Raw genomic sequence first — 12139 nt, 5'->3', positions numbered from 1 at the left:
TTATAATTAACTAAGGAAATTATTCTAAGAATAGTACATATTTTACATGTCTTAATATTTTTAATGTATGTGCATAATCCTTCAAAGTTAAATAGCAGAATGGACGGAGGATAATATATATAAGTATAATATAATTTTTTATTTTATTTTATAGTATAGAATACTACAATTACAGTAATAATTTTATAAAATGTCACCTATTTTTACTCTATATTTTAAAGGTCTAATGGTTTAAAAAGCTATTTTTTTTATTTTTTACAAATTTATCTAAAGATTTAAAGTTTGTAAATTTTTTCAAATTTGAAATTTTACCGTAAATCAATTTATTTATTTAAATTTTCAGTTGAATTTTTACATTAAACTATCTCACTAGTTAGCAAAACTCAATTTTTAAAATTGTAAAATTTAATTTTTAATTTTAAAAAAATGACAAATTTAATTTTAAATTTATATCTTCTAGTGATTAAAGTAAAATAAAAATAAAAATTTAAAACTCAAAATAAATATAAAAAGTAAATTTATATTATAGTGAAGTGAAAGTTTGACATAGTTAACTCGATTAAAAAATTAAATTAAATTTTAACAAAATTATCAAATTAAATAGATTATAAATTTTCAAATTTTTAAATAAATTAAAAATATAAGATTTTTTTTTACCATCAGACACGTTGAAGAAAATACCATTTTCGTCGCTCTATTTTTCACCCTCATTTTGTTACCCTAACCAAACAAGGCGCAAGGATAAAAGACGTGCCACTGCCATCTTAAATTGTCGAACCCACAGAGCCACACAGTAGACATGCGCGCGCCCGATAACACACGAAGCTGAAAAGATTCGTTTCACTTTGGAGTTGTCAACTTAATTGATTGGTTATTCTACTTTTTAATTTATCAAATGAAATGATGCGCATTTACAAAGTCTATAACCGCTGCACCTGCGGTTCTATCCTTACCTTTTCTCCTCCACCTCCTCTATTTCCTTCCAATTCCATTAAATTTGCTCGATTCACTTCCGTTCGTCGGACATCCGGCCACCTGAGAACTCATTCCGCAAAAATCTCCAGATTATCGCCGATCATGACCGCCGCTGCCTCTTCTAGACTCGGCCATCTCGTGCCTGCTAATGCTTTTGCAACCGAAGACGGTGGAAGTGGCGGTGGTTCTAACAACTCCGCTAATTCTTCTACTCAAATTGACGGTAACTCCGTTAGCTTAATTGATTATTCGTTCATTCAGTGTGATTAATTTAGCTTGCTTGAAATTTTTTCATTAATGTAGTAGTATAGTTGTGCTTTAATATCTTGTTTAGGAAGTTTAAAAATGCCAGAATTTCATTATACTAGGATTCAGTTAAATGATATCATTTGTAATTATTTCATCATTTTTTTAGAGGCGTTGGACGGTAAGTATCAGCTACCTCCACCAGAGATTAGAGATATTGTTGATGCGCCCCCTCTTCCTGCTTTGTCGTTTTCACCTCAAAGGGATAAAATACTTTTTCTTAAGCGAAGAGCTCTACCGCCACTAGCAGAATTAGCTGCACCAGAGGAGAAGTTAGCTGGTATGCGTATTGATGGAAAATGCAATTCTAGGAGTCGAATGTCGTTCTATACTGGCATTGGCATCCATCAATTAATGCCTGATGGTACCCTAGGCCCGGAGAAGGAGGTGCATGGCTTTCCAGATGGTACTAAAATCAATTTCATTAACTGGTCTCTCGATGGTAGGCATTTATCGTTTAGCGTTCGAGTTAGCGATGATGATAACAGTAGTAGTAAGCTTACTGTATGGGTTGCTAATGTGGAAACTGGGGAAGCTAGACCGTTGTTTAAGTCACCTGATGTTTATGTAAATGCTGTTTTTGATAATTTTGTTTGGCTGGATGACTCTTCTCTGTTGGTTTGCACTATCCCATCATCTCGTGGTGATCCGCCAAAGAAACCTTTGGTTCCATCTGGCCCAAAGATCCAATCGAATGAAACGAAAAATGTTGTTCAAGTCCGAACTTTTCAGGATTTGTTGAAAGATGAGTACGATGAAGATTTGTTTGATTATTATGCCACATCACAGCTTGTGTTAGCTTCTTTGGATGGGACAGTGAAGGAAATTGGCCCCCCGGCTGTGTATACATCAATGGAACCTTCACCAGATGAGAAATACATTTTAATTAGTTCCATTCACCGGCCATACTCTTTTATTGTTCCCTGTGGTAGATTTCCAAGGAAGGTAGAAGTGTGGACAGCTGATGGGAAGTTTGTGAGGGAACTTTGTGATTTGCCCCTTGCTGAGGACATTCCCATAGCATTCAGTAGCGTCCGTAAAGGGATGCGATCAATCAACTGGAGAGCTGACAAGCCTTCAACACTCTATTGGTATGTGTCTTGATGCAATTTTAATTCTGTTCATAATGGGCAACAGTTTGAGTTCATCCTTATTAAATTTATCTATTCATATTCCTTTCATCTTTCATTTTATTCTTAGTTTGATATCTTGAGGTTTTTAGGGCAGAGACACAAGATGGGGGAGATGCAAAAGTGGAAGTTTCACCACGAGATATAGTATATTCACAACCTGCTGAGCCACTTGAAGGTGAACAGCCTGAAATTCTAATGAAACTGGATCTTCGTTACGGGTACGGATCTGACCCATATGCATATGAAAGCCATTTGTTTGTGCAATGCCTACTGTGCTTCTTACATGCTTAAGGGTGTCTTTTTTAAGTTACCATAAAAAAATTGGTTAGCACTATAAGATTCAGAAAATATATATATGCATTTCATTGCAATGCCTTGTGCAAAAATGCCATGCCTATCTTTTTGGGTCATTATAGTTCGACCGGATTATAGACATCAGATTGGGGGGGGGGGGGGGGGGGGGGGGCAGTTGAAGGTGTATGTACAAACTATCCATATAAAATTATGTAAGCAGATGCGGTCAGATGTAGCTCTGTTTTCAAAAACCTGCTCAAAGGTTTTAGTTAGGAATTTATCTAATTTGTTCTCTTTGACCTTTGTAGAGGAATTTCTTGGTGCGATGATTCACTTGCTCTAGTTTATGAATCATGGTACAAGACAAGGCGAACACGCACCTGGACAATATCTCCCGGTTCGAAAGACATGAATCCACACATACTATTTGATAGGTCATCAGAAGATGTTTACTCTGATCCTGGCTCGCCTATGATGAGAAGAACATCTTCTGGAACTTACGTGATTGCAAAAATAAAGAAGGAGAATGACGAAGGTACTTATTTGTTATTGAATGGAAGTGGTGCTACGCCAGAAGGGAATATCCCTTTCCTTGATCTGTTTGACATGTGAGTGTACTAGAACCAACTTTTGCGAATGCATTTCATGCTTGGTCCCTAATTTCCTTATTACCAATACTCTAAACCAAAATCTCTCAGAAAAACAGGCAGCAAAGAACGGATTTGGCAGAGTGACAAGGAAAAATACTATGAATCTGTTGTTGCTTTAATGTCTGATACTAAGGAAGGGGACCTGTACATGGATCATCTGAAAGTGTTGACATCAAAGGAGTCAAAAACAGAAAATACTCAGTATTATATACAGAGCTGGCCAGAAAAGAAAGCATGTCAGATCACAAATTTTCCTCACCCATACCCGCAGTTAGCATCATTGCAGAAAGAGATGATCAGGTACCAGAGGAAGGATGGAGTTCAGCTAACTGCAACATTATACTTGCCACCAGGCTATGACCCATCAAAAGATGGCCCTCTACCATGTCTAGTCTGGTCATACCCTGGAGAATTTAAAAGCAAAGATGCTGCAGGACAAGTTCGTGGTTCTCCTAATGAATTTGCAGGCATCGGTCCAACATCAGCTCTTCTTTGGCTGGCTAGGAGGCATGGAGTTCCCCTCTCTTTGTCTCTTTATGCTCTTAATTTTTGTATTGTAATGTTTTCTTTATAATTTGTAGCTTCCTCCAACTTCACCTTTACTTGCAGGTTTGCCATTTTAGCTGGACCAACAATCCCTATTATTGGTGAGGGTAACGAGGAAGCCAATGACAGGTACTTTTTATAAGAATGCCTTGGAGTTTTGCTCAGCACCCAGTTCAAACGCATGTGTTCACGTAGACTCCTTTTCATTTACCATGGGATTAAATTATGAGTTACACCAGCATTTGTGTAATGTGTAAATAAAACTCTTTCTTAGGTCTTGAGAAATTATGGTTACAAGTGATACAAGTCATTTCTTTATGGGTAAATGTTATCCATACTAGTAAAAACGACACTACCTTAGATATGAGATAATAGATAGAAGCGTATAGTAGTGGTGTCACATTTTCTCTCCTTGTCACTAACTAAAACTAAAACATTTGAGGGCATTGACTTTGGGCTATCCTTTTCTCTGTCTCTAATCAATCAAGATGTAAGGTTGTTCCGAAAAACCACAAAATGGACTAAACTTGAATTTTAATTAAATGCTTTGTCTAGGTATGTAGAACAACTGGTCGGAAGTGCAGAGGCAGCTGTTGAGGAGGTCATCCGACGTGGAGTAAGTTCCTTTCTTCTTTCGTGTTTGACTATAGTGATAGTGATGAATGAAATTGTGATAAATCTGTTTTCTGCCACACTTGTTAAGGTGGCACATCCTGCAAAAATTGCTGTTGGAGGACATTCCTATGGTGCATTCATGACTGCAAACCTCTTGGCACATGCCCCTCATCTTTTCTGTTGTGGAATTGCACGCTCAGGGGCTTATAACAGAACGCTGACACCTTTTGGTTTTCAGGTATCACATTAGTTGAAATTGGCAGATGTTTTATTTAAAAGACTTAATAATTGTTAAATATTGGTAACTTTCTTTTATTTCTTGTCTTTTCCTAATGTCTCATTTCCAATATTGGGTGTTTTTGGTGGTCACTTAAATTTTCTTGGCATAGAATGAGGATAGAACACTCTGGGAAGCGACAAGTGTGTACGTGGAGATGAGCCCTTTCATGTCGGCCAACAAAATAAAAAAACCAATACTACTTTTCCACGGAGAAGAAGATAATAATTCAGGAACCTTAACCATGCAGGTACAAGATATTCTCTCATCTATTTTTCTTTTTTGTCTTTGCTTTTTATTTCTTAAAATATTCTCCACTCCAGTTTATCTTACACTGACAATGACAATCATCTTTGATATTTATAGCCTTTAGTAAAAAAATACCTTTGTATCTTACTTTCACTTACTGATATTTTGTTTTCTTAAGTTCCTGTTAAGCGGTCTAATGGTTTGTTGCTGGTTGTAACTTTGTTGTCAATTTGTTTACCTGCTGCTGCTGAGTCGTGTTCAATATGATGCAGTCGGATCGCTTCTTCAATGCCCTAAAAGGTCATGGTGCACTTTGTCGCCTGGTTATTCTCCCTTTTGAGAGCCATGGGTATGCTGCAAGAGAGAGCATCATGCACGTTCTCTGGGAAACAGATAGATGGCTGCAGAAATATTGTGTGCCAAACGTTTCTGATGTGAACGGAAAACTTGATTCATCCAAAGACAAAGTAGTTACAGGTGAAGACAATGCAAACAAAGGAGTTGCAGACACTGCAAACAACACAGTTACAGCCACCGGAAGTGGTGTCCCTGAACTGGAAGATCTTGAGCATGAAAAATTCAACTGCACACCAAGATCATTATTATGGTAAACTTTCATCCAGTAACTAATTCTTTCCAGCACATGATATACCATGAACTCATTTATATTTTCTACAGCGTCAAATGAAACAAAACAAACTTAGGTATTACAAACTCAAATTTTATCCTTTTTTTATATGATAGCCAATTTCTTGCTTTAAAATAGGTGATATATGTCAAGAGAGTATGTCTCGCGTATTCGAACTAATTACTTAGATCCCTCTACCATCCAACAATAGTACTGCTCTAGCCAGGGGCGGATCTAGGGAGGGTCGGGGAGGGTCGGCCGACCCTCCTCGCCGGAAAAAAATAAAAAATAAATAGATTTTTCGTATATTTTTCCAGTAAACCGCCCCTACATGTGTTACCGCCCCTACAGCTGCAAATTTACACATTTGAATTGTTTTACAGCCGTTTAATTTTTTTTAAATAGCCGAATATAAAAATTTCGACCCTCCTAAATTGGAGTCCTGGTTCCGTCACTGTCTTTTTGTTTTGTTCCATTCTTATTTCTAGTTCAATTTTTATTTCGTTTACTTGATTATTGATCATGAACACTCGCTGCTCTGTGTAGATTGAATTGCGGATCTTTTAGCTGCTGAGGTTAAATGGAGAGCAACAAAACTGATGTTTGCATGGATGCTGAAAGGGAATATATCATATATGCCTCTCCCAGTGATTGTGAAGGCATTAGTTCCACAATTTTAATTGAAATCTATCATTACAAAATACAAATGCCACGCTCGAGTGGTATAAATTAATAAAGCGTTCATGCGTCAACTTTAGGGTGACCTTTGAAACCCGATAATACTATAAAAGCTATCAATTTTGATTCTCATAAGTACTTATTAATTGGCTAAATCTATCTTTTGCTCCCTGTATAATTTGTATTTTAGTTATATGGTCCCTATTCTTCTATTTTGATTTTTATTGATCCCTTTACTTCTATTATGTTTACAAGTGTGTCCTTTTTAGATGTCCGTTCAGTCTCCAAAATGAACTAGTAAGTTGTTAAATAATTGTCTCAAAAGCTAAATAAAATTATGCTACTTTTACAAATTCTTGGAATTCAAAAATAACCTTAAATGATATTTTTATACCTTTTCCCGCTATCATCCTCATTTTTACCAGATGGAACTCATTCAAGTTCAACGGTGGAACCCATCTTAAGCAAGCCATAAGTTACTGCCATGGAAACCCAACCACCAACCACTAGTCTTGCTGCAGACGTCCTAATTGGTGAACCACCAAGATAAGCTCCAACGCCCCCACACAGAGCCAAAGCTGCTGATGCCACCACCATAATCACCATAATCCTAGTTTCAATTTCCTTAACAACAATGGCAGACACCAATGGCACAGATGAACCCAACAAAAATGACACACCTGATGCAGCTGCAGCCTTGTAGGGATTTGTAATAACAAGTAGGTTATCATCTTCTTTGGTCGGAGACCTTCCAAAAGGCGACGTTTTGTCTCTTGGAATAATGATGATGTCGACGGTAGGTGGCTTAGTAGCAGATAGAGTTGTGTTTTCAATATCTCTTTGGGTTGAGACGGAAACGAATTCGCCAACAGCCATACTGCAAGCGCCGGCAAGAGCTCCGGCTAATCCAGATAAAACCATGGATCGTCCATCTACTCCGGCTGCTCCCACACCGATCATCAGTGACGTAGTTGAAAGTAGACCATCGCTAGCCCCTAGGATAGCTGCTCGAACCCACTGAGCTCGTTCGAGTGATCTTCTAGCATCAGCCTCTGCAATCTTTTTTTGTTCCTCCATGCAAGTTAAATTTGAGATATTTTGAGGAATTCATAAGAGAGAGGATGGGGATTATATTGGTTAACGAGTGTTTCGGACACATGCTGGGGCATATACTACTCTAGCAGGACTCAATTGTCTTTGAGACTAACGGTTGCATTGCATGAGCATAGCTGCATAGGTGACACCGTTAAGTTCCGTTGAGGTCTAAGTGCAATAGTGAATTCTCTACTAAAAAATAAAATATGTGATCTGATTAGATTTGGCCTTATGCATGTTCTCTTCCCAACTCACTTGCTTCCAAGCTTCATGCAGTGTTTTTTCCTCCCACCCTTTTCAATAAGTACTCTTTGCAATTTATCTCTTGTTAGCTTATGTCATCACTTTCTTTGGATATGCTCGGAGGAAAAACTAGTTATAAGTTCAACACTACTTCGATCTCGGTAGTTAAAGCTGTGTTTTAAAAACTAAACCGACCGAATTTCAAATCCGATCTTTGAGTTAGTTGAACCATACAGCTGACTGGTTTTCGGTTCAATTGTTTGAACCGACTGATCATGTCTGATTCTTTGATTAATCACTGAGTTCAAGGAAAGAATAAATATAAGCTCCGTATCGTCCTCTTACAAATAGAGAATTCTCAAAACCATGTTTACAAATAATTACCCTTGGCCTATCTGCGAATAAATATCTCATTCTCAACACTACAACAACTTTTTAAACTATACACTATTGTTGGCTAATAGTCCAAATAATTTAGTCTCAAATTTTTTGATGATAACAAGATTTAAGAGAAATATCTATTAATATATGGTTGAGATTGTGCAAGAAATTGAAATATAAAGAATATTTCTTTTCTTTTTGAATGAGAAGATAGGCCAAGGCCCAAAAAGCTAAGACGATCTACACACGGGGATCAAGACCCCCATAATATCATCTACCATGAAACTAATAATCGCTCTAGGAGCATGATCAAAAACGACAAGGCCAATGTCCTGCGAGAAGCCATGATTGACCATCCATGATTGGCCATCCAATCCGCACAACGATTTCCTTCACCTTGGAGAACCGAGCAACACCTGATACGTCTACTATACCTAAAAATCCAGTCGCCATTGTTGTTTCTAGCCAGGCCACCAGACGAAGCTCGGCTGGAGGGAGAGTGCACTGCTCCATCAGTGTTGAGCTTCGAGCAGCTTGGAGGAGGAGGACGCCAGCTGATCAGATGCTCTTTCTTTGTAGGAAGACCTGGGCTGGACATATGAGCGTATTTCTGGGCAATGACGGTGTATTCAGTCAAACGACGGATCGAGTAGATGATTTCAGCAGCACTATGGAACTCGTTATTAAAAACTGCATTGCTTCGATTCTTCCAAAGTTCTAAGAAAATAACAACCCTTATTGTAGCTCTGATTACAAAATAAATACATACTAAAAAAAACAAAGTTCCCAAACAGATATAAATGCAACTTTGAAACGGCCATGATTCTTCTAAAAGCTAGTATGCCACTAAGTACAAATTAGCAAAAGAAAACGGCCTTGATTCTTCTAAAAGCTAGTATGCCACTAAGTACAAATTAGCAAAAGAAACAGTTTGTTTCTAGCGTTTTTCAGATGGTATTTGCTCTTACTTGCCGGAGTTGCGGGTTATCCGTTTAGGCCATAATCATCTGTTTGGTAATTTCATATTTCTTCATAGCATCATCAACTTTTCTTTTTTGGAATAGCTGAATGTTAGCAATGGTGGAGAAGGTGTTGAGGAGGGTGGAAACGTTATCAGTAAGTTCCAACGTGGAAATACAATGTCTTTTTCGTTATTTAACGGTCTGCGATCTCACGGGTATATAAGTCATCCAGAAAAAAAGGATCCAATCGTAGAGATAATAGAAGTAAAGGGATAAGAAAAATTAAAATAAGAACCAAATAAATAAAACACAAATTGTACAGAGATTCAAAGATGGGTTAAGTCTTATTAATTAGCTTTGATGCGTGTAACGGATTTAGTCTTAATATGTTTATGCAGCTCATAGAAGAGTTTACAATTTCTAACATACACCAGCGTAAAATTACGTAATGAATGACCAATTAGATCAAACTGTAAACTCTTGAATATAGTTCTCTGTTTCAATTTGGAGAATGTTTTGGTTGCATTTAGAACGATAATCTATTAAATGAAACACATCATCCCAAATTTATGGTCTTCATATATGGCCAGATTCTCCCATGAACTCAACAGTTCATCTGAACTTTCCGCACTGACCTCCACGAAGAGGAAGGAAAAGACATTTTTCCTCGTCAGGCAAACTACTGAGAAATACTTCTAGTGCTCGTGATTCCACCAGCAGAACAAGTTTGCTCGCTAGAGCTAGTCCTCTCAAACTGCCGTTAGTAAGGGAATATCCCAAATTAACGGACCAACCCCGAAGAAGGAAATTAAAAAGAGGATATGTAAAGAAGGTTTAAATTAAACATGGGGTGATACATACAAAATTAAAAAATGCAAAACCCACAAATAGGTAAAAACCAATAAATTTCACATGATTATGTATTCCACAATTCAAAAATGGTTTATTTTCAATGACAAATTGAGTATGCTCAACTCAATAGCCAGCATGAAAGTCATGATGATCACGCTGAAGTTGTCCATAATATAATGGCTGAATGTATAAAACTAGACTTATTCTTCTGCAACCACACTGATCTCGCCTTTTTCTAACAAATCATAAAAAGCTCTCACTTTCCTCTGCTCATTCCAGTGATGCATTTTCCAAAAACCACCAGCAACCAATCCAAGTGCGAACCCAATGCATAACTCCTTAACAACACTCGGTCCTTTCAAGGTGGCATGAGCAACCCTACCGCCAGCCATGTTAACTTCTCTAGTTAAAGCTGATAAATCTGCAAGCAACCTGTCTTATTTAGAAACAAATATAAACTTGTACTCATTGTCATAAAGTAAAATTTAGTGTTTTCTAATTAACTGCATGCCACTAGGGACAAACTGCACTCATAGTTGAGTAGCTTTAAAACAAATTACTACATCTTTCTTTTGAGACACTAGGCAGCAGAAGGCAGATTAACACTAAACAATTTTCTCTGACACTTCAGATAATTAACAGAAAAGCACATTGCTTAACTTGGCATCTATCTTATGAAAGAACATGGACCATCAGTTCATGTCGCAATATCGAAATTTGATTGAGTTAGCATTATAGTTAAACTGAGTTTCAACTATGTAACAACCTTACAATCAATTGCTTCAAACTTACCTAGGACTACATATGCAACTTAGTTCTCTTGCAATATCGGGTTCAAACCCTACTTTCTCCTTTCTACCTTCTCACCATTGCTTCAAAAGTTAATTACAAAATTTTATCATTTAATATCATAATTATTGTCAGACAAATGAACTAAATGGGGCCTCTTTGATACATCACTCGCACTAGGTTCAATTCATGTCATTCAGTTACTACACCAATCATTCATCAGGGGACTCGGCTCCCAAGTTAAAAAAAATGGAAGTACATTTTGCATCACACTATATACTTTCAGATCTTATGTTTTCCACGCACCACTTCAAGGTCAAAATAATGCACAGTGCAGAGCATGGGTTCATAACATGACTGGACTGACATACTTTAGACATACACACAAATAATAACCAAGTAGAGAAAACATGAAAAATGGGACTTCCTAGTTCCTACAATGAACGATCAGTACCTATCCGATCCCACAACCTTAGAAAATAATAAGTTAGTGCCAATAATACTTTTCATGTTCGATTTCAAACAAAAACCATGTTTGGTGAGCTAGAATCAAAAGCAATTCCACCAAAAATAAAAAAACCTAATTGACATGACTTTATAACATAATTTTTTCAGCAACATGTTTTGATTTCTATTAAAGTAACTGAATTTTCAACTTAAAAAAAATAAATAAAAAAATTACAAGCTTTCCCGTTTTCGCCGTAATTTCATAACAGCCCCTATTAATAATTGAATTCATTCCTTCAGTTCCTAATCTAATTTCCAGCAGCAACAGGATGAAAACAAAATAAAAATCAAACACGTTGAACTAGAATAAAAACTGGCATCCCAACTCCACATAATGATCAATCAATCTTAAAATCAGCTCAAACATAACGACACAATCGATTCATGATAAAAAAAAAAAACCTAAGGCCCATTCTTATAAAATTGAGAAGCTAACGAGTAGGAAAACAAGGCAAATTTCAATTCATATAAGAGTATAACGAAGATCGAAGTTAGTTAGGGTTTACCTGAGTAAAATGAGAGAAATGCTCACAGGTCGTCAATCAGAGAACACAATGGTGGTGGTTCGGTTCCATTGCTTATGGTTTTGCAAGTTTCTTATTAACATGGGCCCCAAAACATGACGATGGGCCCATTCAAATGGTTAATGGGCAAAAATATTGGGCTTTTTATGCCAAATATGACATTTGACAGATTATTTCTCCACCATCTTATTTTATAAATATAACCTAATATTTTAAAAATAAATTTTTTATACGACTTTTTCTTTCTGCTCTCGAATTAACAGTTATTTACTCCATATTCTTTCATCCCTGCTCTCTATTTCTTTTTATGGTCGCCGCCCTTCATCAAATCTCAGTGTCGCTCCGATGCCGTATCCATCCTCGTTGCGCCACCGGCGTTCACTTGTTTCATTGTTTTTTTTTTGCAGATCTAAATCGGAGTTTATTGTTGGAAAG

General features: G+C 36.9%; 3 protein-coding genes across 4 annotated transcripts; 1 reads left to right on the top strand and 2 right to left on the bottom strand.

The window, feature by feature from the left end:
- The first annotated feature begins 778 nt into the window (after positions 1 to 778).
- LOC126686511 (probable glutamyl endopeptidase, chloroplastic) lies at positions 779 to 6563 on the top strand. Its single transcript, XM_050380577.2, has 11 exons — positions 779 to 1198; positions 1391 to 2372; positions 2504 to 2632; positions 3017 to 3316; positions 3407 to 3865; positions 3968 to 4033; positions 4460 to 4520; positions 4608 to 4757; positions 4909 to 5046; positions 5318 to 5652; positions 6220 to 6563. Coding segments are annotated over exons 1-11 (2919 nt in total). The 5' UTR covers positions 779 to 900; the 3' UTR covers positions 6221 to 6563.
- A 220-nt stretch (positions 6564 to 6783) lies between these two features.
- LOC126687855 (vacuolar iron transporter homolog 2-like) lies at positions 6784 to 7428 on the bottom strand. Its single transcript, XM_050382409.1, has one exon. It carries the CDS (start codon positions 7426 to 7428, stop codon positions 6784 to 6786), a length of 645 nt encoding a protein of 214 aa, XP_050238366.1.
- A 2492-nt stretch (positions 7429 to 9920) lies between these two features.
- LOC126685721 (cytochrome c oxidase subunit 5C) lies at positions 9921 to 11796 on the bottom strand. Of its 2 annotated transcripts, none has more exons than XM_050379651.2 (2): positions 11687 to 11796; positions 9921 to 10305 (listed from the first exon to the last, which is right to left on the bottom strand). In XM_050379651.2, the coding sequence occupies exon 2, from the start codon at positions 10274 to 10276 to the stop codon at positions 10085 to 10087; it is 192 nt and encodes a 63-aa protein (XP_050235608.1). In that variant the 5' UTR covers positions 10277 to 10305; positions 11687 to 11796; the 3' UTR covers positions 9921 to 10084. The 2 variants fall into 2 exon arrangements, with proteins under 2 accessions (XP_050235608.1, XP_050235609.1); XM_050379652.1 differs by having other exon boundaries at positions 9921 to 10316; positions 11687 to 11776.
- Between the last annotated feature and the right edge of the window lie 343 nt (positions 11797 to 12139).

This window comes from Mercurialis annua, linkage group LG6 (genome assembly GCF_937616625.2).
Source record: "Mercurialis annua linkage group LG6, ddMerAnnu1.2, whole genome shotgun sequence".
NCBI classification, from domain to species: Eukaryota; Viridiplantae; Streptophyta; class Magnoliopsida; order Malpighiales; family Euphorbiaceae; genus Mercurialis; species Mercurialis annua.
The sequence above is the reverse complement of the archived record's forward strand: the minus strand, read 5'-3'. Positions and strand labels throughout refer to the sequence as shown.